Source organism: Bos taurus, chromosome 6 (genome assembly GCF_002263795.3).
Source record: "Bos taurus isolate L1 Dominette 01449 registration number 42190680 breed Hereford chromosome 6, ARS-UCD2.0, whole genome shotgun sequence".
Taxonomy (NCBI): Eukaryota; Metazoa; Chordata; class Mammalia; order Artiodactyla; family Bovidae; genus Bos; species Bos taurus.
Window position 1 is genome coordinate 71,323,861 of NC_037333.1, and position 23,332 is coordinate 71,347,192.

The 23,332-nt window shown below is 41.4% G+C and overlaps 1 protein-coding gene across 11 annotated transcripts in view; it reads left to right on the plus strand.

Moving 5' to 3' along the window:
- Positions 1–1,247, plus strand: part of EXOC1 (exocyst complex component 1) — a 53,267-nt gene extending 52,020 nt beyond the window's left edge. For all 11 annotated transcript variants that reach the window (XM_059887401.1, XM_059887400.1, XM_059887405.1 and 8 more), the window contains 1 exon segment: positions 442–1,247. In XM_059887401.1, the coding sequence (XP_059743384.1) occupies positions 442–594 (153 nt within the window). In that variant the 3' untranslated portion in view covers positions 595–1,247.
- Positions 1,248–23,332: the final 22,085 nt, after the last annotated feature.

Below are 23,332 nucleotides of genomic sequence, written 5' to 3' on the forward strand. Positions count from 1 at the left end.
GAGCTTCACCTTCAGCATCAATCCTTCCAATGAATATTCAGGGTTGATTTCCTTTAGGACTGACTGGTTGGATCTCCTTACAGTCCAAGGAACTCAAGAATCTTCTCTAGCAGTTCAAAAGCATCAATTTTTTGGCACTCAGCCCTCTCTATGGTCCAAGTCTCACATATGTACATGACTACTGGAAAAACCATAGTTTGACTCTACAGACCTTTGTCAGTGAAGTGAAGTTTTTGCTTTTTAATATGCTTTCTGGGTTTGTCATAGCTTTTCTTCTAAGGAGCAAGCATCTTTTAATTTCATGGCTGCAGTCACCGTCCACAGTGATTAACTATTATGCTATCCTAAATGCTTAGAATATGTCTTGACAATATTTCTACATTCTTGTTTACGTATTATTTCCATTTGTAGTTTAGTGACTGTTACTTTCATTGTTTATAGGTGGTGTGGCACTCCATGCAGGATGAATTTATTCGCCAGTACAAGCATTTTGAAGGTTTGATAGCTCGCTGTTACCCTGGATCTGGTGTTACAATGGAATTCACTATTCAGGACATTCTGGACTATTGCTCCAGCATTGCACAGTCCCACTAAACCTTATAAAAGAAGAAAAGATAAACAAAAAGTAACACTCTGAGTACACCAGACACTATTCAGAAATACCAAGCAACCATTTTGAGAACTCAGACTTGAAGTTTTACGTATCACTTAATGTCAAACAAATGGGTAATGTGTGCATGCTCAGTGTGTCTGACTCTTTGCAACCCCATGGACTGGAGCCCACCAGGTTCCTCTGTTCATGAAATTTTCCAGGCAAGAATACTGGAGTAGGTTGTCATTTTCTTCTCCAAAATGAGTAATACCATACCACAGATATTCAAGAGCAAAACTACCAACCTGTGTGGCAGTTTTATTCGCCCAGTAGGTTGTGTACTAACAAAGCATTTATCTCATCATAAATGCCTTCATCATTTTTCTATGACTGAACAGAAAATTTTCCTTTATTGTCTTGCTTCTTGTATTTGGGAGTGGTCATCCTATGTAATTCATTGAGAGTTCTTCAGCTTTCAGTAATTCAGTATTGGTTACAAATCATGTAACTACTAAAATACTGTATCGAATTTTTCCTTCTGAATAACTAATGTTTATATGGATAAGGCTCTTGTGAAGATCAGTTGTAAACTTGAATTTTGAGGATCACGTGATTCTGTGTAACAGTCCGAAATACATTTTCCAAAAAGTTGAAATGTGGTAATATTATTCTTAAATTTATCATGTGCTTCATTTGTATGAAAGCAAGTTCTTAAAATCAATATATAAGAATTATTACATGTCATTTACCGTAAAACATAGTCAGTGGTACTCAGGACTGAGAATCACTGCTATAAAGAGACTCATGTCCTTAATGCATAAACACAAAGACCCTATCAATACATTGGCTTCATTTTTTTTTTTTAACATTTATTTTTGGTTACATCAGGATCTTCATTGTAGCCTGTGGGCTTCTCTCTAGTTATGGCGCTCAGGCTTAGTTGTCCCATGGCATATGGGATCCCAGTTCCTGGACCAGGGATCAACCCACATTCCCTGCATTGGAAGGCGGATTCTTAACCACTGGGCCACTAGGAAAGTCCCTCAGTACAGTTTTAATAGCAAAAAGTTGCAAATAATCCAACTTCCCATTAATAGTAGATGGATAAATTAAGGTATATTCATTATTTGCCAGTACAGTAGTGAAAATTAGTGAATTTTGTCTACAAAAAATAGTGCAGATAAATACCACGAAAATAATGTCAGGTTTAAAAAAAAAGTCAATCACGGAATGTATACCATATGATTCTATTAATATAAAAGTTCAAAATAAGTAGTATTTAGAGTTACAAGTGTGGTATAACTGAGAAAAAGCAAGGAAATGATCATAAAATTCTGGAGTGATTAGAGACCAGAAAGGGAAGATTATGGTATCTAGCAGGGGCAGGATCTTAAAGGTATATTATTTTACTTAAACTGGGCAGTGGCTACATAGATTTCATTGTACTATGATACTTTATACCTTACACATACCTTATAAATCTTATTTTATGTTAGCTCAACATTCAATTTAAAAGCAAAATCAAACTCATATATGTGTGTATATATTCTTTATTGACATAGGAAAAAACCTTAACATTTGTAGATGATCTGGAGCCAAAGAAGATCCAAGGTTGGTTGGATTGCTCAAGGTTCAAGCCAAGTATTATCAGAGCTGATATTCCACACAATGGTGACCTCCCTCTCAAGAATGTTACAGATATAAATATATTTAAACATCTAAAGACCAAACATTGTCTAATATTTCTGTTAACAGGCCAAGGTTAATTTTACCTGACGTGGTATGGCTCTTATTTAAAGAAAAGGCAGATAGCAAAATACTTCTTAGAAAAGAATCCAAAAAAGTAAGCACCTCAAATAACAAAATTATCTAAATAACTGGATAGAAATTTTGAGAAAGTAAGATATACATGATTCCTATTAAAGATACACATTGGTTAATTAATATGTCTCAGTTCATATTTGTGTTAGTATCTGTTTATTCTAAGGAATTAGAAACTAACAAAGTTTAATACATACAGCTTTTCAAAATTAAATAATAAGATGAATGAAAAAAGAAAAGGCAGTGGATGACTCTAATCAGCTACAATTTTCTAGATCTTAGAGATCTATAATATTGTATGCTACAGATGGGATAGGAAAAGAGCAACATATGATAACTTAGAGAATATAAAGAAATGAAAAAGTGCTGAGAAAGCAAAAATGGCTATGCCAAGAAGGTTAACTATACAGTGGTGTCTAAGAAGTAAGATTGTTAATTCTCATAACCCTAATGCTGGGAAAGATTGAGGGCAGGAGGAGAAGGGGATGTCAGAGGATGAGATGGTTAGATGGCATCACCAACTCAATGGACATGAGTTTGGGTGGACTCCGGGAGTTGGTGATGGACAGGGAGGCCTGGCGTGCTGCGGTTCATGGGGTCGCAAAGAGTCAGACATGACTGAGCAACCGAACTGAACTCTGTTCTGGGATCTTCTGCATCTGCAAGTCCCCAACTTTAATGTACATATGAAACAACGAGGAATCTTGTTGAAATACAGGTTTTGTGTGATCTAAGACTCTGCATTTTTAGCAAGATCCCAGGTAATATCACTGCTACAGGTCTATAATTCACAGCTGAAGTTGCAAAGTTTTACAGTGGTGTCAGTTCAATTCAGTTGCTCAGTCATGTCCAACTTTTTGCAACCCCATGGACTGCAGCACACCAGGCCTCCCTGTCCATTGCCAACTGCTGGAGTTTACTCAAACTCATGTCCATTGAGTTGGTGATGCCATCCAACCATCTCATCCTCTGTCGTCCCCTTCTCCTCCTGCCTTCAATCTTTCCCAGCATCAGGGTCTTTTCAAATGAGTCAGCTTTTCGCATCAGGTGGCCAAAGTACTGGAGTTTCAGTTTCAACATCAGTCCTTACAATGAACACTCAGGACTGATCTCCTTTAGGAGGGACTGGTTGGATCTCCTTGCAGTCCAATGGACTCTCAAAAGTCTTCTCCAATAACACAGTTCAAAAGCATCAATTATTCGGCACTCAGCTTTCTTTAGAGTCCAAATCTCACATCCATACATGACCACTGGAAAAACCATAGCCTTGACTAGACAGACCTTTGTTGGCAAAGTAATGTCTCTGCTTTTTAATATGCTGTCTAGATTAGTCATAACTTTCCTTCCAAGGAGTAAGCGTCTTTTAATTTCATGGCTGCAATCACCATCTGCAGTGATTTTGGAGCCCCAAAAAATAAAGTCTGACACTGTTTCCCCATCTATTTCCCATGAAGTGATGGGACTGGATGCCATGATCTTTGTTTTCTGAATGCTGAGCTTTAAGCCAACTTTTTCACTCTTCCACTTCCATCAAGAGGCTCTTTAGTTCTTCTTCACTTTCTGCCATAAGAGTGGTGTCATCTGCATATCTGAGGTTATTGATATTTCTCCCAGCAATCTTGATTCCAGCTTGTGCTTCTTCCAGCCCAGTGTTTCTCATGATGTACTCTGCATATAAGTTAAATAAGCAGGGTAACAATATACAGCCTTGACGTACTCCTTTTCCTATTTGGAACCAGTCTGTTGTTCCATGTCCAGTTCTAACTGTTGCTTCCTGATCTGCATACAGGTTTCTCAAGAGGCAGGTCAGGTGGTCTGGTATTCCCATCTCTTTCAGAATTTTCCACAGTTTATTGTTAGCCACACAGTCAAAGGCTTTGGCATAGTCAATTACAGTGGTGTAGGCGACATCATTCATACCTCTGAACAAATTAGTATAATTTGGGGTTTTGTTTTTGTTGTTGTTTTGTTTTTTTTAATTTTTTATTTTTTTGGTCATTTGGAAGACAGCATGTGTGCTTGTGGTTTTGAGTTCTCAGTTTTTAATATTTGGCAGCATCATGATATGATATGCTGGTATGCACAGGTGCTTAGTTGTGTCCATCTCTTTGCAACCCCACGGGCTGTAGCCTACCAGACTTCTCTGTCCATGGGAATTTCTAGGCAAGAATACTAGAGTGGGTTTCCATTTCCTTCTCCAAGCATGGTATAATGCTAACTTAATTTCTGAGTGAGTATAGGACTAAGTGCATTTAGGAGTAATTCATATTTTGAAAAAAGGAAGACAAAAGATAATAGAGCAGATGTAAAGGGGGAGAGGAATATATGAAGAGAAGGGAAATCAGGTGATAAGAAAAAATGGAGAATATAGCAAGCAAGACAAAGAAACATCAGTCTATGAGCACATGTCTTGCCCAAAAATCTTGAGAAAGCAGCTTCTCTGAGATAACATCTCGATCAATTTCACTTGCAAGATGGTGAGTCTTTCAGGAAGTTCCATCATAGTCAGCTGGAGGAGAAGGTAGTGGAAAAGAAATTAAGAAATTGAAGGAATGTGCTTTAATCTGAATTTTATATTTGTCTCCATCTCACATTAAACAGTTAGTCTTTTGGATCTCCTTTGATTTCAATTATATTGCCCTGTAACTCTCTCATAAGAGCCTATTCTTTTCCTTCATGGCACTTAGTATAACATGAAATATGTTTGTCTTTCAACTTCTTTAGTATATCTCCCCTATATCTAAGCCTGCAGTCTTTATGACTAGAATCATTTTGTTTAACAGTATCTGTCTAAAACATGTATGTACTTAACAAATGTTGAGTTTAAAAAGTGGAACGTGAACAGGCAGACTTGAATTGTTAATTCATGGAAGGAGGAAACCATCACATGTATTTCTTTACAATTCTCTTCAATGTTTAGAGCACAGCTGTATTCTTGAAAGTAAGTTGCATTGGGGCAGAGGCTCTGTTCTCTGCTTGAACCTAGCGCCTAATGTAACTAGATGTGGATCTCATTCCAGGTGCTGAGTGAAGGTTGTTACAAGGAGATTGGACTTACAAGATAAAGTGTGCTCTACTCCCAGCTTTTACCTTATACATATACAGGGTCTTCACAGTGGTATACATTCTATAAAGACTGATGAATTAAATTCATGGAAGGCCTAAATGAACAATGTCTTCTGTAGATTTCAGATATGCTGTCTTAGGGAGGTGGGTTTACTTGATCTACAATCAGTTCCTCTGGTAGACACTGTGAGCTGTGGGGTCTGCCTGCTCCTCCTTGCTAACAGAGCTCTGCTTTTTACAGAGTAGGAACAGGCCAGACAAAAGTGAAAAATCAAAGCTGGCATAGACCCTTGGATCCCAACCTGCTGCATATTAGAGGAGTTGGGGAAAGGTTTAAAAATCTTGATATCTGCACCCTACTCTAGCCAAATAAATATGAATCTCTGAAGATGGGGCCCAGGTTTTTACAAACCTCCCAAATCATAATGGGCAGCATGCTTGCCCTGGTCTCAGCTGGCCATGATAGTCCAGCTCTCCTTTGCCTGTGTTTGATTGAGGAGTACATATTTGTGTAAACCCAGCTCTAGTCAGTGAGATCTAGGAGGAAGTCTGCTAAGAGATCCCCAAAGAGATTGTCCATCCTGAAAAAAACAGAAAGTTCATAAGACATACAGGGTCTTTAGCCTCTATATCTTCTTTCTTCTTGGTATGTTGTGATAGGAGATAATGAGAGCCATGGCTGCTGTGATCATGACGTAGGAGGATTATCTGAGTCATAAAAGAAAAAGATTAAACATGGAATGATATATGTGTATTAAAACATGCAAACGTCAAAAAATAATATGTATATAAACAGTAGGTGCAATTGTATGAAAATTTAGGTTATTGAATGTAATTTCTTTAATGATTATCCATATGTTACTATTAATCTTTAGAGGTTTCTATTTTCATTACACAATCATGATCATTATAGTTTTGCAGATGATTTAAAAATATGTGCAGAAAGGTCTGAGAATTGCTTGGCAGAAATTTTATATTGTTTTGTTAGAATATAATATATCCTGCATTTGCTATAGTTTAAAAGAACCCTTTATCTTGGGTTGTTTTTCTGGACCAACAGCTCTTATCTTACCTCCCAGTCTTTGCCAAGCTGTAACTAAGCCAACATCGATCCTCTACAACTACTTTGAGGTCAGGTTGACCAGTCAATACTGTAGCACTTAGGGAAAGAGAACTTTCTAAAAGGATTTCTAAGTAGTGGAATAATACAAAATTTAATCCAAAACACCACCTGCTTTCCTAAGACAGTTTGTAGGCCCTAAATTTAATTTGGAAAAAAAAAATCTTAAAGTGGTATGTATTAAAATTCACTCATTATAATTTTACTTAGCTTTTTAAAAGCCAAGTTTATTTAACTACAGCTATAAATGAAATGAACTACATATAACGTTCATAAAAATTCATTTCCATATTTGTTTATTCAGGAGGAGTAATCTGCTGTAAGATTGTTCAAACCATAAAATTTATCACAGGGAATAGTTCTCTAGAAGAGAGCAGAGGAACAGCCAAGAGAGTGCAATAGATGAATACTTTAACTTTTACTGATGGAGGCTGAAATTATGTCCTCTTCCTAGGGCATCATCATCCTAAGAATTGTGATTTCTCTGCTTATTCTCTGGGTCCCTTGCCTTAATAATTTCCTGCCTCTTAGCCTTGTCTTTGTACCATAGATTGTCTTTTCTGCCTGATAAATTATAATATTGCATCAGGGGATATAAAATAATCACAATAATCTAGACATAGATTGTGTCTCTTCCTATATCACAGTAGGATAATTTGGATCCTGTAAGGTTATCCATCAGAGTCCCCATGCTCTACAAAGATTAGGCAGATGATTGGACTAGCTGGGCCAATCAGACTGTCCATCTCTGCCAGGAGTGTGAATCTGGGCAGGTGACACTGCTTGAATGAAAGTACTTAAGAGTTAAATCATGTCCATTTCACACCAAAAGAGAACACCCATAAAAGTCTTCTATAAAGATCTCCAAAGTTGCCCTTGTTTTTGATCTTCCCAAGATCAAGTGGTTCTCTTCTGATTCTGTGAATCACCCAATATTCTTCCCATATTGCAGTCAGAGAGTAGTAGGGAGCCCTTAAGTTAGTTGAAGTTAGTTTCTATAGCTTGCCACCAAAGATCCCCAATTAGTGCAGACAATAAACTGTGGAAAATTCTGAAAGAGATGGGAATACCAGACCACCTGACCTGCCTCTTGAGAAACCTGTATGCAGATCAGGAAGCAACAGTTAGAACTGGACATGGAACAACAGACTGGTTCCAAATAGGAAAAGGAGTACGTCAAGGCTGTATATTGTTACCCTGCTTATTTAACTTATATGCAGAGTACATCATGAGAAACACTGGGCTGGAAGAAGCACAAGCTGGAATCAAGATTGCTGGGAGAAATACCAATAACCTCAGCTTTGCAGATGACACCACCCTTATGGCAGAAAGTGAAGAGGAACTAAAAAGCCTCTTGATGATAGTGAAAGAGAAGAGTGAAAAGTTGGCTTGAAATTCAACATTCAGAAAACTACGATCATGGCATCTGGTCCCATCACTTCGTGGGAAATAAATGGGGCAACAGTGGAAACAGTGTCAGATTTTATTTTGGGGGGCTCCAAAATCACTGCAGATGGTGATTGCAGCCATGAAATTAAAAGACGCTTACTGCTTGGAAGGAAAGTTATGACCAACCTAGATAGCATATTCAAAAGCAGAGACATTACTTCACCAACAAAGGTCTGTCTAGTCAAGGCTATGGTTTTTCCAGGGGTCATGTGTGGATGTGAAAGTTGGACTGTGAAGAAAGCTGAGTGCCGAAGAATTGATGCTTTTGAACTGTGTTGTTGGAGAAGACTCTTGAGAGTCCCTTGGACTGCAAGGAGATCCAACCAGTCCATCCTAAAGGAGATCAGTCCTGGGTGTTCATTGGAAGGACTGATGCTGAAGCTAAAACTCCAATACTTTGACCACCTGATGTGAAGAGTTGACTCATTGGAAAAGACCCTGATGCTGGGCAGGATTGGGGGCAGGAGGAGAAGGAGACAACAGAGGATGAGATGGTTGGATGGCATCACCAACTTGATGGACATGAATTTGGGTAAACTCCGGGAGTTGGTGATGGACAGGGAGGCCTGGCATGCTGTGATTCATGGGGTCACAAAGAGTTGGACATGACTGAGCAACTGAACTGAACTGAACTGAAAATATGTTTATATGCAGAGTCAAATAAACTGTATAAGACAATAAATTATATTTGCCAAATAAATGATACAGTGTTGTAATAGCTCAGAGGAGTTAGATGTATCTGCGGTCTGATAAAGGAATTGAGACATGCATGAGGAGTTACTGCCACCCACCCATTGGGCAGCACCCATGAAGATCAGTTAATAGTGTAACACTGAGCTAAGAGTTCAGACTCTGAAGTTAGAACAGGGCTCAAACCCTGCCTCTCTCAGGCTATCTGATCTTGTTCAGTTAGGTTAGCTTTTGTGCTTCAGGTCCTAATTTGTAAAAAGGAAAGAGTAGTGCTTCTCTCATAGGTTCATCATAAGGACTAAATCAGATGATGTAAAATGTTTAGCACGGTGCTAATAAGCATTCAATTTTAAGAAGTGAGTCAACAATGCATTTCTTAGCAATGGTCGAGCAATCAGACTCAGATCTCCAGGGTGAGTGGATGAAATGGAGCAACATGATTGGGCCACAAGGTGACAACACCTGACATGGATCCGTTCCTCACCAGGACCCAGTCACCCACCAGGCATGCACACACACATTTTCTCAGGATAGAGGAAGTCTATCAAGGCCTTTGTGAAGCCATTACCCACAAAGTCCTTAGTAACTTGCTAATGTTGTTTCATTAGCCTTTCAAAATCCTGTGAGGCAAAGCAGAGATGTCTTCTAGCCTCAACCACGGAGAAGGCAATGGCACCCCACTCCAGTACTCTTGCCTGGAAAATTCCATGGATGGAGGAGCCTGGTGGGCTATAGTCCATGAGGTCGCTAAGAGTCGGACACGACTGAGCGGCTTCACTTTCACTTTTCACTTTCATGCATTGGAGAAGGAAATGGCAACCCACTCCAGTGTTCTTGCCTGGAGAATCCCAGGGACGGCGGAGCCTGGTGGGCTGTCGGCTGTGGGGAGTTGGACACGACTGAAGTGACTTAGCAGCAGCAGCAGCAGCAGCCTCAACCAGCCTTCTAAGAAATGTTAATAAGGTTAATATCTTAGACATTATCAACAAATTCTGCTAAATGACCTGGGAAAGAATCTCATTCACTGATCCTGGAAACTAGATATGAACTGGGTCCTGTTTCTTACTCATAAGACCAGTAGTCTGTTCACCAGATTGTTATGTCTCTTCCTTCATTTTAATCACACTGCCAAAGTTATGTCTTTTTTAATTTAGAATTCTATTACTACTTTTTAGAACATTGACAAATCCAAATGATCAATCATCACAGTTCATTTTACTTGAGCATATTAGATAACAGAGTATGCATTGGCTATGCTTTATAACACATCAAAAATAAAATAAGCCATGAAAGCTCTGGGCATTACTGCTACGAGATCAGATAGTCACATAAAAACACAAAAGCCTTAATGAATTGCCTTGTCATCATCCAAACTTCTCATTCTGTTGGGGGAAGCACACTGATTGAAACTGCCCACCCTGGCCAGGCACCATAGTAACTGGTTTGCATGAGTTGTTTTATGACAGGAGATCCTCGTAAGGAATATGGAACTGATAAGCCACCACCAATCGGAAGAGTTGGGGAAAGGTCGAAAGGAGACACCGTATGTCCGTCCACTTCCCAGAATCCCTCTCACTAGCACTCATCTTGGCTGAGCAATGCCTGTGCCACCAGAAAAGACTCTGAATTAGAATGATTGGCCAAAGACCACCCGGAAACTAATCCCATCACCATAAAATCCGAGACTTCGAGCCACGCGGCAGAGCAGTTCTCCTGGGTTCCCTTACCCTACTGCTCTCCACCGGGGTGTCAGCACATGTGTCTCCTCGGACAATTCATTTCTGAGTGTTAGACAAGAGCCCAGTTTCGGGCCCTGGAAGGGGCCCCCCTTCCTGCAACAATTCTATTACTCAGTATAAGGTTCCTGAAGCATCATGGGAAGCATTTAAAAGAAAACTGTACGCAAAGCATCATAATTAAATCGCTGTTGTATTTGAATCACATGTAATCCTATGAAGAAAGTCCAAAAAGTAACTAAAGTAGCATTTTAACAAATTTACATAACAATACATTTTGAAGATATTTCATTTACTTATATGGTAATTCTTTATTCAATCATTTATTCATTCATCAAACACTAATGACCTGTGAGGCTACAAAGACAAGATCAAAAACTCAGTGTAATGGTAGAGATGGGCAAGTAAAAATATCCAACCAAAATGCTTACAGTCATTGTTTTTAGAGAAAAGTGTAAAATAGCAGAACAGAATAAAAGAAATTTAAAAATTTTATTGGGACTTTTGTAATCTCCTATATATTTTGAATTCCTCTACAAGCATATACTAGTTGATAATTTTGAAATATGGTAAAATGAAATGTTAATAAGGTTAATATCTTAGATATTATTAACATAATTTTTCTCTCTCGCTTTTCCTAGCACATATTCTTCTATGTGTTGGCCAAAGACATCAACCAGTCTCAGGATACTAAAAGATCTATTACAGAATGAGAATATTGATTGCTTACCAGGCACCAGGCACTGCTCTAAGCAATTTACATGTAATGCAAAGAGAAAGACATAATTAACACTCAGTTTCTGACCTTTAGGGGAGTCCCAGGTGGGACTAGTGACAAAGAACCCACTAGCCAATGCAGGAGACATAAGAGACGCATGTTCGATCCCTGGGTTGGGAAGATCCCCTGGAGAAGGAAATGGCAACCCACTCCAATATTCTTGCCTGGAGAATCCCACAGACAAAAGAGCACAGGGTCGCAAAGAGTCGGACACAACTGAAGCGACTTCGCATGCATGACAACCTTCAAAATAAGATTGTGCAGCTAAACAATAGTTTAAAAGCCAGGCTATTACATTGAGAGGGGATTTTCTAAATTCTTTTATCTGCCTTCATCCTCCATTCATTTGATACTAAGCCTAGATGACATGGCTCAGTCATTTCTCTGCTGGAGTGGAAGTGAGGTGTGTTACAAAAGAAGAGAGAGGGAAGCCATTACTCTTCAGCCCCAGGACTGTGGGAGAAAAGAGCAACAGAGGGACAGTGCTGCCAGACACAGCCTGGGCACGTGGTATGAAATTGGGGAAGGTATCTAAGGTGGAAGGAAGTTCTTATCTCCACTCCTCATTTGAGACTCTGAGAAGAGGCCTCATTTCAGGCTGCTTCATATCAACCCTAGAGGGTCCAGCATGACCAGACAGAGGGAGGTCATAAGGTTTAACTTTAGAATTGGCTAGTCTCTCCTAACTGGGTCCTGTGACTGAGACTCTGAGAATCTGGTGGGGATCCCCAGTGCCAGTGAGGTAGGTGAAGGCCTGCAGGATGGGCTGGGATGAGGCGGGAGTCACAGCCGGAAGTCAAAGGAACAGGTTGTTTTGAGAGAAGCCCTGAGGAGGCAGAGAGAGTCAGAGAGGGCCAACTAGGAACAGAAAGAGACCCAGACATCACACCAGACACAGGCATCAGCTGCAATGCCAAAGACACCAAGAACAACCAGGCAGACCTAGCAGAGGTTCCCATGGACCACAGTCTTCCTCAGCTACAAGGTCAGGCAGCCTTCCACCCCCACATGCACACCCCTGTTCACATCTTAGAGCCCAGAGGGTGAGAAATCTGGTGGACTGTGCTCTTATCTTCCTAGACATTCTAACATCCCTCATGAATGTATTTCAATTACTCAGTTAGATTTAGTTAATTGTTTTTACTCCTTACCAGCAGGTAGGGACAGGGGAAGAAGGCTGGACTAGTTAACAAGGGACCACACTCGCTCCAAACTTCTGAGATGTGATGTAAGTTAAATGCACAGTCCTGCTAAGTCTAAAAATCAATTAAGATTCAGCTCCCTGTGGGAGCTCTGTGCACAGAAATAATTACTGTATCAGATCAGACCCACAGAATACCCCCCAGGATTTGGTCCTCCTAGTGAAATCAACCCACATGTGCTGAGGGGCTGAGAGAGAGAGCATAGTTGATTTTGAAATGACTGGGCATGTCATCAACTGGAAACTTAACGGGTATTCCTTAAAATATCACTGGTTTGGCCTCCACTGATTTCTAAAACTCTCCTTGAGCATTTTTTTTCCCTTGAACATTTTTATACATCAAAAGAAATCTGAGCACTGATGCTTTCTGAGAACTGATGCTTTCAAACTGTGGTGCTAAAGAAGACTCTTGAGAGTCCCTTGGACGGCAAGGAGATTCAGTCAATCTTAAAGGAAATCAACCCTGAATATTCATTGGAAAGACTGATGCTGAAGCTGAAACTCCAATACTTTAGCCACCTAATGCAAAGAACCAACTCATTGGAAAAGACCTTGATGCTGGGAAAGAATGAGGACAGGAGGAAAAGGAGAAGGGGGCAAAGAGGATGAGAGGGTTGGATGGCATCATTAAGTCAATGGACGTGAAAGTGAAAGTTGCTCAGTCGTGTCTGACTCTTTGCAACCCTGTGGACTATATAGTCCATGGGATGCTCCAGATCAGAATACTGGAGTGGGTAGCCATTCCCCTCTCTAGGGGATCTTCCCAACCCAGGGCTCAAACCCAGATCTCCAGCATTGCAGGTCGATTCTTTTCCATCTGAGCCACCAGGGAAGCCCAAGGTTACTGGAGCAGGTAGCCTATCCCTTTCCAGAGGATCTTCCCGACCCAAGAATTGAACTGTGGTCTCCTGCGTTGCAAGTGGATTCTTTATCATCTGAGTTACCAGGAAAGCCATGAGTTTGAGTAAACTCCAAGAGAGAGTGAAGGACAGGAAAACCTGGCATGCTGCAGTCCATGGGGCCGCAAAGAGTTGGATGGGACTTAGCGACTGAACAACAACAGTAACGCTTCTTTGAGACCATAAATCTCTGTAGAGGATATTCCTGAAAGTTCTATTCTCTATCACCCAATTTCGGTGAGTTAGGAAGAGTGAGGTAAGGCAGATTTTCTGTGTATCAGACACTTCCTCTTCACATGATTTTTCCTGACTTTGAGGGAAAAAAAAGCCAAAAGAAGTCACCATGCTTATTTATATCAGAGGTTTAGATAAGAAGTATATAGTTTGCTCAGAAGGGCTCAAAATATAAGTTTTATTTCCTCACATCCAGTTCTTCTTCTTGCCCCTGGATAATAACTGGGCCAGAACCCATGATATTTTTTGGTGTCTGTGAAGTGGAATAAGTCCTTGGTCAGTCATTGAAATGCCTATGGCAGTTCCCTGTCATAAGGAGAACTTGAAACATGGCTCAGTAGTCAATGTTCTCACCCTTTGCCAGCTTGGGCTCAACTTGGGCAGAGAAAGAAGGGGAAGGGACCCTTGCTTTCTCTTTCCGCAGGCCTACTTCAATTCCTCCTCTATTCAAACTGCTAAAGTGGGGAGAGGAGCAGAGAGGCTGGAAAGTTCTTATTTGACCAGCATTTCTGGGCACCAGCTTCTGCTCTCAGGTGTTTAAACCTGACTCTTTCTTTGTTGTTTCGAATGCTTTGGAGACACTCCTCCCTTCCCTGAGTGTCTGTCACCTGCAGCTCACCTGCCAGGAGTCAATGCATCTCATTGGTCTCTTACTCCTTCCTCTGGCCCCAGACAGGCAGCAGCCCCAGCTTCCCTCAGCACAAGACTCCTAGTCTTCCTGCACACCTTCCTAGACGGGACCTTTTTCTGTTAGGGTTTAGTTTTAGGCCAGGGAAACCCCTCTATATCCCATTTCAATGGAAATGGACTTAAAACCAGGTTGTTAGAGACTTACAAAATTGTATGCAAAGGTTGGAAGAACAGGCTCTAGGAAAAGCTTCTAGAAATAGCTCCCACTCCCAAGATCACATCTCCTTTGTGGTCAGGCAGTCCTAAAGGAAATCAATCCTGAATATTCATTGGAAGGACTGATGCTAAAGCTAAATCTCCAATACTTTGGCCACCTGATGCAAACATTTGACTCATTGGAAAAGGCCCTGATGCTGGGAAAGATTGAAGACAGGAGGAGAAGGGGATGACATGGTTGGATGGCATCACTGACGCAATGGACATAAGTTAGAGCAAACTCCAGGAGATGCTGAAGGACAGGGAAGCCCAGTGTGCTGCGGTTCATGGGGTCGCACAGAGTTGAACATTACTGAGCAACTGAACAACAGTGCTGCCAGCAGTGCCTGAAGCTGCCTCCTCCACCACCCACGCAGCCAAGTGGATGCCTCCATCCCACGCTCTCCCTCCTCCATCTGGTTCCTAAGGCAAGTGTCACATAGCTGCAGGTGACGGTGGGACCCCTACTGAAGGCAGTCCTGGAAACACGACCCTCAGCTTTCTAGCCTCTCAGACATGTCAGGAGCCTGGAGTGGATGCCAAGCGACCCAATCCACAGGATCTGGTACAGGAACCAAGATCTCACATCTTGTGTGGAAAAGGTACCACGAAGTCTGAGAGGGCACCCTTTACTGAGGATTCTCTCCTCTGTTCTGCTGCTGCTGCTAAGTCGCTTCAGTCATGTCCGACTCTGTGCGACCCCACAGATGGCAGCCCACCAGGCTCCTCCATCCCTGGGATTCTCCAGACAATACTGGAGTGGGTTGCCATTTCCTTCTCCTTTGTTCAGGGGGGCACAAATTTATGTCTCCACTCTCTTGATTTGAGATGAAGAGAGAAGTTCTCCAAAAATTCATGGATCACTTCTAACACTAGTTAATAGAACCCTAGCTTGGTGTGAGACCACGTCATAACCGATTCATGTTTCTTTGCCAGCGACTGCTCTAGGGTTGGGCCTGGAACCTGGTTCTGGCCCATAAAGGAAACTCCACCAGTTGCTGCGGGGAGACATTTCTCTTTGATGAGAAAGAGGCCTATGAGGAAAAAACCTTGTCATGAAATCCCTGTTGCCTGCCCTCACTTCTTGTTTTGGCTGCTGATACATGCAGACCTGTTTCTTAGACTTGTGGCAGCTGTCTTGTGACCAAGAGGCAAAAGGTTCGAGGATGAAATTCACCTACTGAGAAGAAAGAATGGAAGCATGACAGCTGTCAGGTCCTTGATGGCTCCATTGAACTGCAAACCAAAGCAGGGCTGGCTACTGTATTAAGCTATACTCGCTACTGTATAAAATACTGGAGGTATTTTGTCAAGTGGGCTTCCCTGATGGCTCAGTTGGTAAAGCATCTGCCTGCATTGCGGGAGACCTGGGTTTGATCCCTGGGTTGGGAAGATCCCCTGGAGAAGGAAATGGCAACCCACTCCAGTACTCTTGCCTGGAAAATTCCATGACAGAGGAGCCTTGTAGGCTACAGTTCATGGGGTCGCAAAGAGTCAGACACAAATGAGCAACTTCACTTCACTTCTTCATTTTGTCAAGTGTCAAGCATTTTGTGTCATTATGTCAAGCATTTTAACCACAAAATGCTTTTATTACCTAACCACTTCTTAGTCAGGCATTCTGATACTTATTAGTCAAATGCATGTTGACTAGTGAAAAGTGAAAGTGTTAGTCACTCAGTCGTGTTTGACTCTTTGTGACCCCACAAACTAATAGCCCACCAGTCTCCCCTGTCCATGGAATTTCCCAGCCAAGAATCCTAGAGTGGGTTGCCATTCCATTCTCCAGAAGATCTTCCTAACCCAGGGGTCAAACCCTGGTCCCCTGCACTGAAGGCAGATTCATTACTGTCTGAGCCACTGGGGAAGCCCATATTGATTGGTACTCAGGCTGAATCCCTGCAAGCCATGAGAGGTGAGAGAGCGACAAAGAGACAGGGAAAGACAGGCAGATTTGGAGTCCAAGTCAGCAAGTATTTTCACATTTCTGCACAGTTAGGACTTTCCAAGCAAGTCTTACCAGAACCTAGCTTAACAAGCATTGGAAGTTAAATTATGACTATGACAGAATAGTTAGTGAGACGACTCTGGAAAGATTTACCTCTCTGGAGGTATATGTTTACATTTCAAATGGGGGCAAAATCTGGAATCAGGACCTGTAAACCAGAGGAAGACAAATCACTTGTCTTCCTTCCCTCAGAGACATCTATTTATATTCCAGAAGGTAAGAGCACCGGAACTTTCCCTTATCTTCCCAAGGGAAATTAGTGTTAATTAGGCAGAAGAGCTTTCCCTCCCTTTCTCTCCCTTTCCTCTCATCCCTGAGATTCTTATTGGGGTATGGGGTTACTCTCCTGCAGTACAGAGTCGGGTATGTACAGGGGAGTATCTGACTCCATTCATCTTAACCTGGGCAAAGATAGTTATTGATGTAATAAAAACTTATCTCTGCTCCAGAAACCCCATATTTGCATTCAGGATAATGTACATAAATATAGATATTAAAAACCGATCAGCTGTAGAAAGAGGCTCATGCATGGTTCTTCACTGGAGAATGTGACTCAGTGATACTGGCACATTGGAACAGGTTGAAAGCCCTAATCTGATTCAATCATTTCTGGGTAAGAAAACCGAGAAACTAGAGTATTTCTGATCTTAAGGAGATAGCTGGAGAAGTGATGGGCTTGGAAACCATATCATATGAGCAAAGGTGGAAGAATCTGAGTACTCTGGTAGGTCATCCTACAGATACGGGGAAAGATACACTTTCTTTTGATTTCTCACATGCAAGAAGAGGCATATTTTAGCATCGTATAAAGAAGACTTTTTCTAACAGAGATTTCAGCAACACAATGAGCTGCTTTGAAAAGTCGTGAGTCCTCTTGTCTTTGGAAATAGTCAGGTGGCAGCTGCGATGGCCATCTGTTGGAGGATTTGCAGAAGAAATTTGCATTTGATTTAGAAAGTTGGTCTGTTTGAGATTTTAGGACCCTGACAATTCTATATCTCCACCAAGTTTAATTGATCACCATCTGAATATTCTCTTTCTAGCCATTATCCTGTAGAGTTCTCTTCCTTGATAGTCTGCCAAATTCAGAGTTGTTTTAACTTTTGGAATTGAAGTCAAGACTTTATCACTTACATTGTGATTTCTAGTAAATTTTTTAATCTTGTTTGTAAAAGGTGGATATCAATACTTCCTATTTTATTGGGTTATTATGGTGATAAAATGAAATAATACCTGTAAAGCATGCATAGCACTTAGAACAGAACCTAGCAAGCACTCAATACCCAATGGCTATTATTAGTTTATTAGCCTCTTCACTTGTCTTACTCCATCCTTCATTTGGCTACCTACTCATCCTTCACATGTCTATTGTTTAATTTATATCTCTTACTTTCAGTGAGTTTCTCTTGTCACATGATTAAAGAACCACTTGAGCAATTGAATTTTCACACCTTTCCCATTTAAAAATTGTTTTCCTGATATAATCTATCATGTTAGTCATTTTACTATCAATTTATAGGAGTTTTTTATATATTAGATCTATGGAAATAGTTGGAACATTTTCCCCAGTTTATCCTTTGTCTTGTGGCCATAGAACAAGTGAAGGTTCTTTTGAAAGTTAGAGCATGTGGAATATTTTCAAAATATATAATGTTTATCAATCTTTTTATTCATGCAGAACCCCCACTATTATCTTTACTCTTACTGACTCCAAAAGGGAATTTTTTTAATATATATATTTTTTTACTGAAATATAGTTGACTTACAATGTTTCGGGTGCACAGCAAGATGATTCAGTTACACAAATACACATTTATTTTTAAATTATTTTCCATCATAGGTTATTATAAGATATCGACTATAGTTCCCTATGCTAAACAGTAAACCTTTGTTGCTTGATGCATATCTACAAAAGGGGATTAAAAGAAGTAGCTCCTTGCATTAACATTATGAAATGAGCATTCTGATGTCTTACAAAATAAAGTATTCCATCATCAAAATGCTTTGGCATCGTGCTTTTAAAAGGGGCTCACCCTTTTTGACAGTAATTTTCCCAGTGTCTCTGCTGCTGAAGAATAGCTTTTCTTAACATTTTGTAGCTAAGTCACTACAGAGGCTCACTGCAAGTCTCCAGACAGACTGGAACTATTGTAACAATTATCCAGTTCAGTTCAGTCACTCAGTCGTGTCCGACTCTTGATGATCCCATGGACTGCAGAACCTAAGGCCTCCCTGTCCATCACCAACTCCCGGAGTTTACTCAAACTCATATCCATCGAGTTGGTGATGCCATCCAACCATCTCATCCTCTGTCGCCCACTTCTCCTCCTGGCTTCAGTCTTTCCCAGCATCAGGGTCTTTTCTAATGAGTCAGTTCTTTGCATCAGGTGGCCAAAGTATTGGAGCTTCAGCATCAGTCCTTCCAATGAATATTCAGGACTGATTTCTTTTAGGATGGACTGGTTTAATCTCCTTGCAGTCCAAGGGACTCTCAAGAGTCTTCTCCAACACCACAGTTCAAAAACATCAATTCTTTGGCATTCAGCTTTCTTTATGGTCCAACACTCATATCCATACACATCTACTGGAAAAACCATAGCTTTGACTATATGGACCTTTGTCAGCAAAGTAATATCTTTGCTTTTTAATATGCTGTCTAGATTGGTCAAAGCTTTTCTCCCAAGGAGCAAGCATCTCTTAGTTTTATGGCTGCAGTCCCCATGTTCAGTGATTTTGGAGCCCAGAAAAATAAAGTCTCTCACTGTTTCCATTGTTTCCCCATCTATGTGCCATGAAGTGATGGCACCGGATGCCATGATCTTCATTTTTTGAATGTTGAGTTTTAAGCAGCTTTTTCACTCTCCTCTATCACCTTCATCAAGAGGATCTTTAGTTCCTCTTCACTTTTTGCATAAGGGTGGTATCATCTCCATATCTGAGGTTATTGACATTTCTTGTTAAGTACCATTATCCTTAACTGCCAGGAAATAATCAGATTGCCAGCCAAACCTATACCTGTGGCAACAGGGAAATTAAGTCCCTGCTGCTTAAACAAAAGGACCTGAATTAGTTGGCAGTAATGCTGATATTTTTTAGGCCCATCTTCAGGCCAGTCACTGAAAGAAGGCAGCTGTGCTATATGCTGGACTTGTATGGAGGCCAGGTTCACCCAGTTCCATTCAGTTCTGTTCAATGATCTCTCATTAAGTGCCAGACACTCTGCCTGAGTTATGGACACAAAGAAGAACCCGTTAGTCTTCTGTATACTGTCAGGAGCTCACAGTCTAAAAGGGGAAACAGAATAGTCTGTGACAACATTAGAGTCAGCAACATCCAGTTATATAGAATATGTTTCAGAAATATAGAGCAGAAACCTGAAAGAGAAGCCTCAGTTTACTTCTAGATTTCTCCTTAATGTTACCTGCATACAGCCAGCTCTTTCCTGGTGAGTTATCTTTACTCACAACATTTTAAACACCAAATGAGACTTTGTTTTTGTTTTTTTTTTCTCCTCCTAACATCCAAATACATGGTATCTTTTCCAAAACCACATCTCCAACTCTCTGAACACCAACTGGTCCAAAACTCAATGTCAATTGTGACATTTACTACTTGGAGTTAGTACAGACCCCACAGGTTAAGGGCTCAGTCCCACAGGACAGTCCTACTTCAGATGCCTGTCACAAGTTCTGGGGCCCGCATACCTCTCACTGACCAGCTATAAATTGGGGGTTCCCATAACCCCCTCTTGGAGAAGGCAATGGCACCCCACTCCAGTACTCTTGCCTGGAAAATCCCATGGATGGAGGAGCCTGGTGGGCTTCAGTCCATGGGGTCGCTAAGAGTCAGACACGACTGAGCGACTTCACTTTCACTTTTCACTTTGATGCATTGGAGAAGGAAATGGCAACCCGCTCCAGTGTTCTTGCTTGGAGAATCCCAGGGATGGGGGAGCCTGGTGGGCTGCCATCTATGGGGTCGCACAGAGTCGGACACAACTGAAGCGACTTAGCAGCAGCAGCAGCAGCATAACCCCCTCTCAGGTTAGATAGTTTATTAGAACAGAACTCAGGAAGACACGTTCCTTACTATACCAATTTATTAGCAAGGATACACTTCAGGAACAGCCAAAATGGGAAAGATGCACAGGGCAAGGAAGCGGGGAAAGGGCAGGGAGAGCCCAAGCCGTCTCCGGGAACTCTGCCCTTCCTGTTCCTGATGTGTTCACCAACCTAGAGGCTTTCTGATTCCCAAAGTGTTGGGTTGTTACAGATTTCCAGTAGACAGGACTGATTGCTTAAATCATTGGCTCTTGGTGGTTAACTCACTCTCCAGCCCCTCTCTCACTTTCAGAGACTAGGAGTGGGGCTGAAAATTCCAAGCTTCTAATCGAGGCTTGGCCTTTCTGGTGGCCAGTCCCATCCTGCAGCGATGGAGAGTCCTGCTGGAGTCATCTCATGAGAACAAAGTTGCTCCTGTTACCCTGTCACTCAAGAAGTTCTAAGAACTTTAGATGCCTTGTTCAGGACTGAGGGAAAAAACCGAACATCTTTCTCATTGTGCCATGCGGGGACATTTTTTGCACTGCATTGAGCCTCTTACCTCCCAGACCACACTTACCATCCACCTCTTACCCCTTTCCTGCCCCAACACATTTATTTTTCTTTTTCTAAAAAATTGATTAATATTATTATTATTATTTGGCTGTGGTAGGTCTTTGCTGCATGAGAACTTTCTCTAGTTGAGGCGAGTCAGGGCTGCTCTTCATTGCAGTTTCTCATTGCAGTGGCTTCTCTCGTTGCAGCTCACGGGATCAGTAGTTGTGGCGCACAGGCCTTGTTTGTTGCCCCACGACACCTGGGATCTTCCCAGACCAGGGAATCTAAACTGTGTTCCTTGCATTGCAAGGCAGGTTCTTAACCACTAGACCACCAAGGACGCCCCCCATCACATTTCAAGGTGGCCTCCTGACTCTATACCCAGGGGGCTGCACGACAGCACATTCTTCAGTTTCTGAAACTCAAAACCTTAACATTTGCGTGGATTCCTTCCACTACTTCTCTTCGAGAGGCTGACCCCTCACTGAGCCCTGCCCACTCTTTCTTTGTAGTATTTCTCACTTTTCCCTCAGGCCTTAATCTTATCGTTAAAATAATCTCTTGTCCTAGATAATATTGTTCTCTACACCACTCACCCTTTGGTTCTTCTACTACTCAGATTCACTTTCCCCAGACTAATTTCATCTTGTAATTTTCAGTTTAAAACATGTTGAATAATTCTCCACTGTATATTGGATAAAATTCAAGCTCTGAAATCCGTCCACAATAGTGAAATGGACAGGAAATTCCATATGGATAGAGAGGAAGGGAAGCCTAAGCAAAGTACTGGCAGTCTCTGCTTTTCCACTCAGAATGGATGGAACTGGGCCACTGGTGGCACTGAGACAGGAGGAGGTGTTTAAAATATGTGTAATAGTGAAAAGATGCTTATAATGGACACCTGAATATGTATGTCCTCCAGGCTCTGTAGGACATCCTCATGGTTGATCCCTAGGGGAGCAGAGGATGGCCTCACGCAGGTGGGAAGAGATGGGCTCCACCTTCAGGTAAAGAGCACTGAGCCCCAGTCCTCAGTGACCTGGTCACAGGGGCTCACCACACAGCTCGCCCCTTATTCTCTATAGCATCCCACCACTCTCCTGGTTTCACGTGAAAATCACCCTTGGTCTGGGCTTCGAGTGTTTGCTTTGTTTTAACATTAAGATAGAGAGTATTTGGGGGTACACTGGAGCAAGAATGGATATTCTGTGCTAAATTCACCAGATTCTCTAATTTTGAAGTGTCCAGGGATTTTGGTTTTAAGCACTGGCAAGCACTCTCTTTGGGAATTTCAGTGTGGCCAAATGACTATCCAGCATTACAGCACCTCTCTGCCAGCCTCCCACTCAGAAAGGTGGCAGGGTGAGAGCTTTCGCTTTGCTTTGTTTTAATGGAAATAACAATATTTTGTTAGCTTCAGGTGTACACCAAAGTTATCTGTTTTTATATATATATGAATCCACATTTTCCTAATTCTTTTGCATTATAGTTTATTACAAGATATTGAATATAGTTCCCTGTGCTACACAATACACCCTGCTGTTTATTTTATATATAGTAGTTAGCATCTACCAATCCTATGCTCCCAATTTATCCCCCCTCCCCTACCTTTCCTCTTTGGTAACCATAAGTTTCCTTTCTATGTCTGTGAGTCTGTTTCTGTTTTGTAAATAAATTCATTTTTACTATTTTTTAGATTCTACATGTAAGTGATATTAGGTAGTGTTTGTCTCTGACTTACTTCACTTAGTATGATAATCTCTAGGTCCATCCATGTTGCTGAAAATGGCATTATTTCATTCTTTTTTATGGCTGAGTCAGGATAAGAGTTTAAATACCCCAGGACATGTGTTTCGACTTGGTAACGTTTTCCATGGGGCATTCATACAGAGTAGTTTGGCGGGGCTGCACCACAGACTGAATCGAGACCTGAAAGACTCCTAAATCTAAGCTGTGTCAAAAGACATCCATCTCCAGAACCAGCCCAGAGGAAGGAATTTAAACTCCAGAGTTTGGGGAAGTGACGTGAATGATTATTTGAAAAACCAAGAATGTGTCAATCACCCTCAGAGTCTTCAGTAAGAAGTGTCTGTGAGAGACTGCTTCAAGGAACTCCAATACTAGATGGAGAAGCCGGAACTAGAACCAGAAATGCCCCCAGGGTAGAAGTATTCTGAAGAACCAGGACCCAACAGCTTCAAGATCTGATTTTATCTTTTATTAAAAAGTGAGAGGTAAAGGAGGGGGGCGTATAA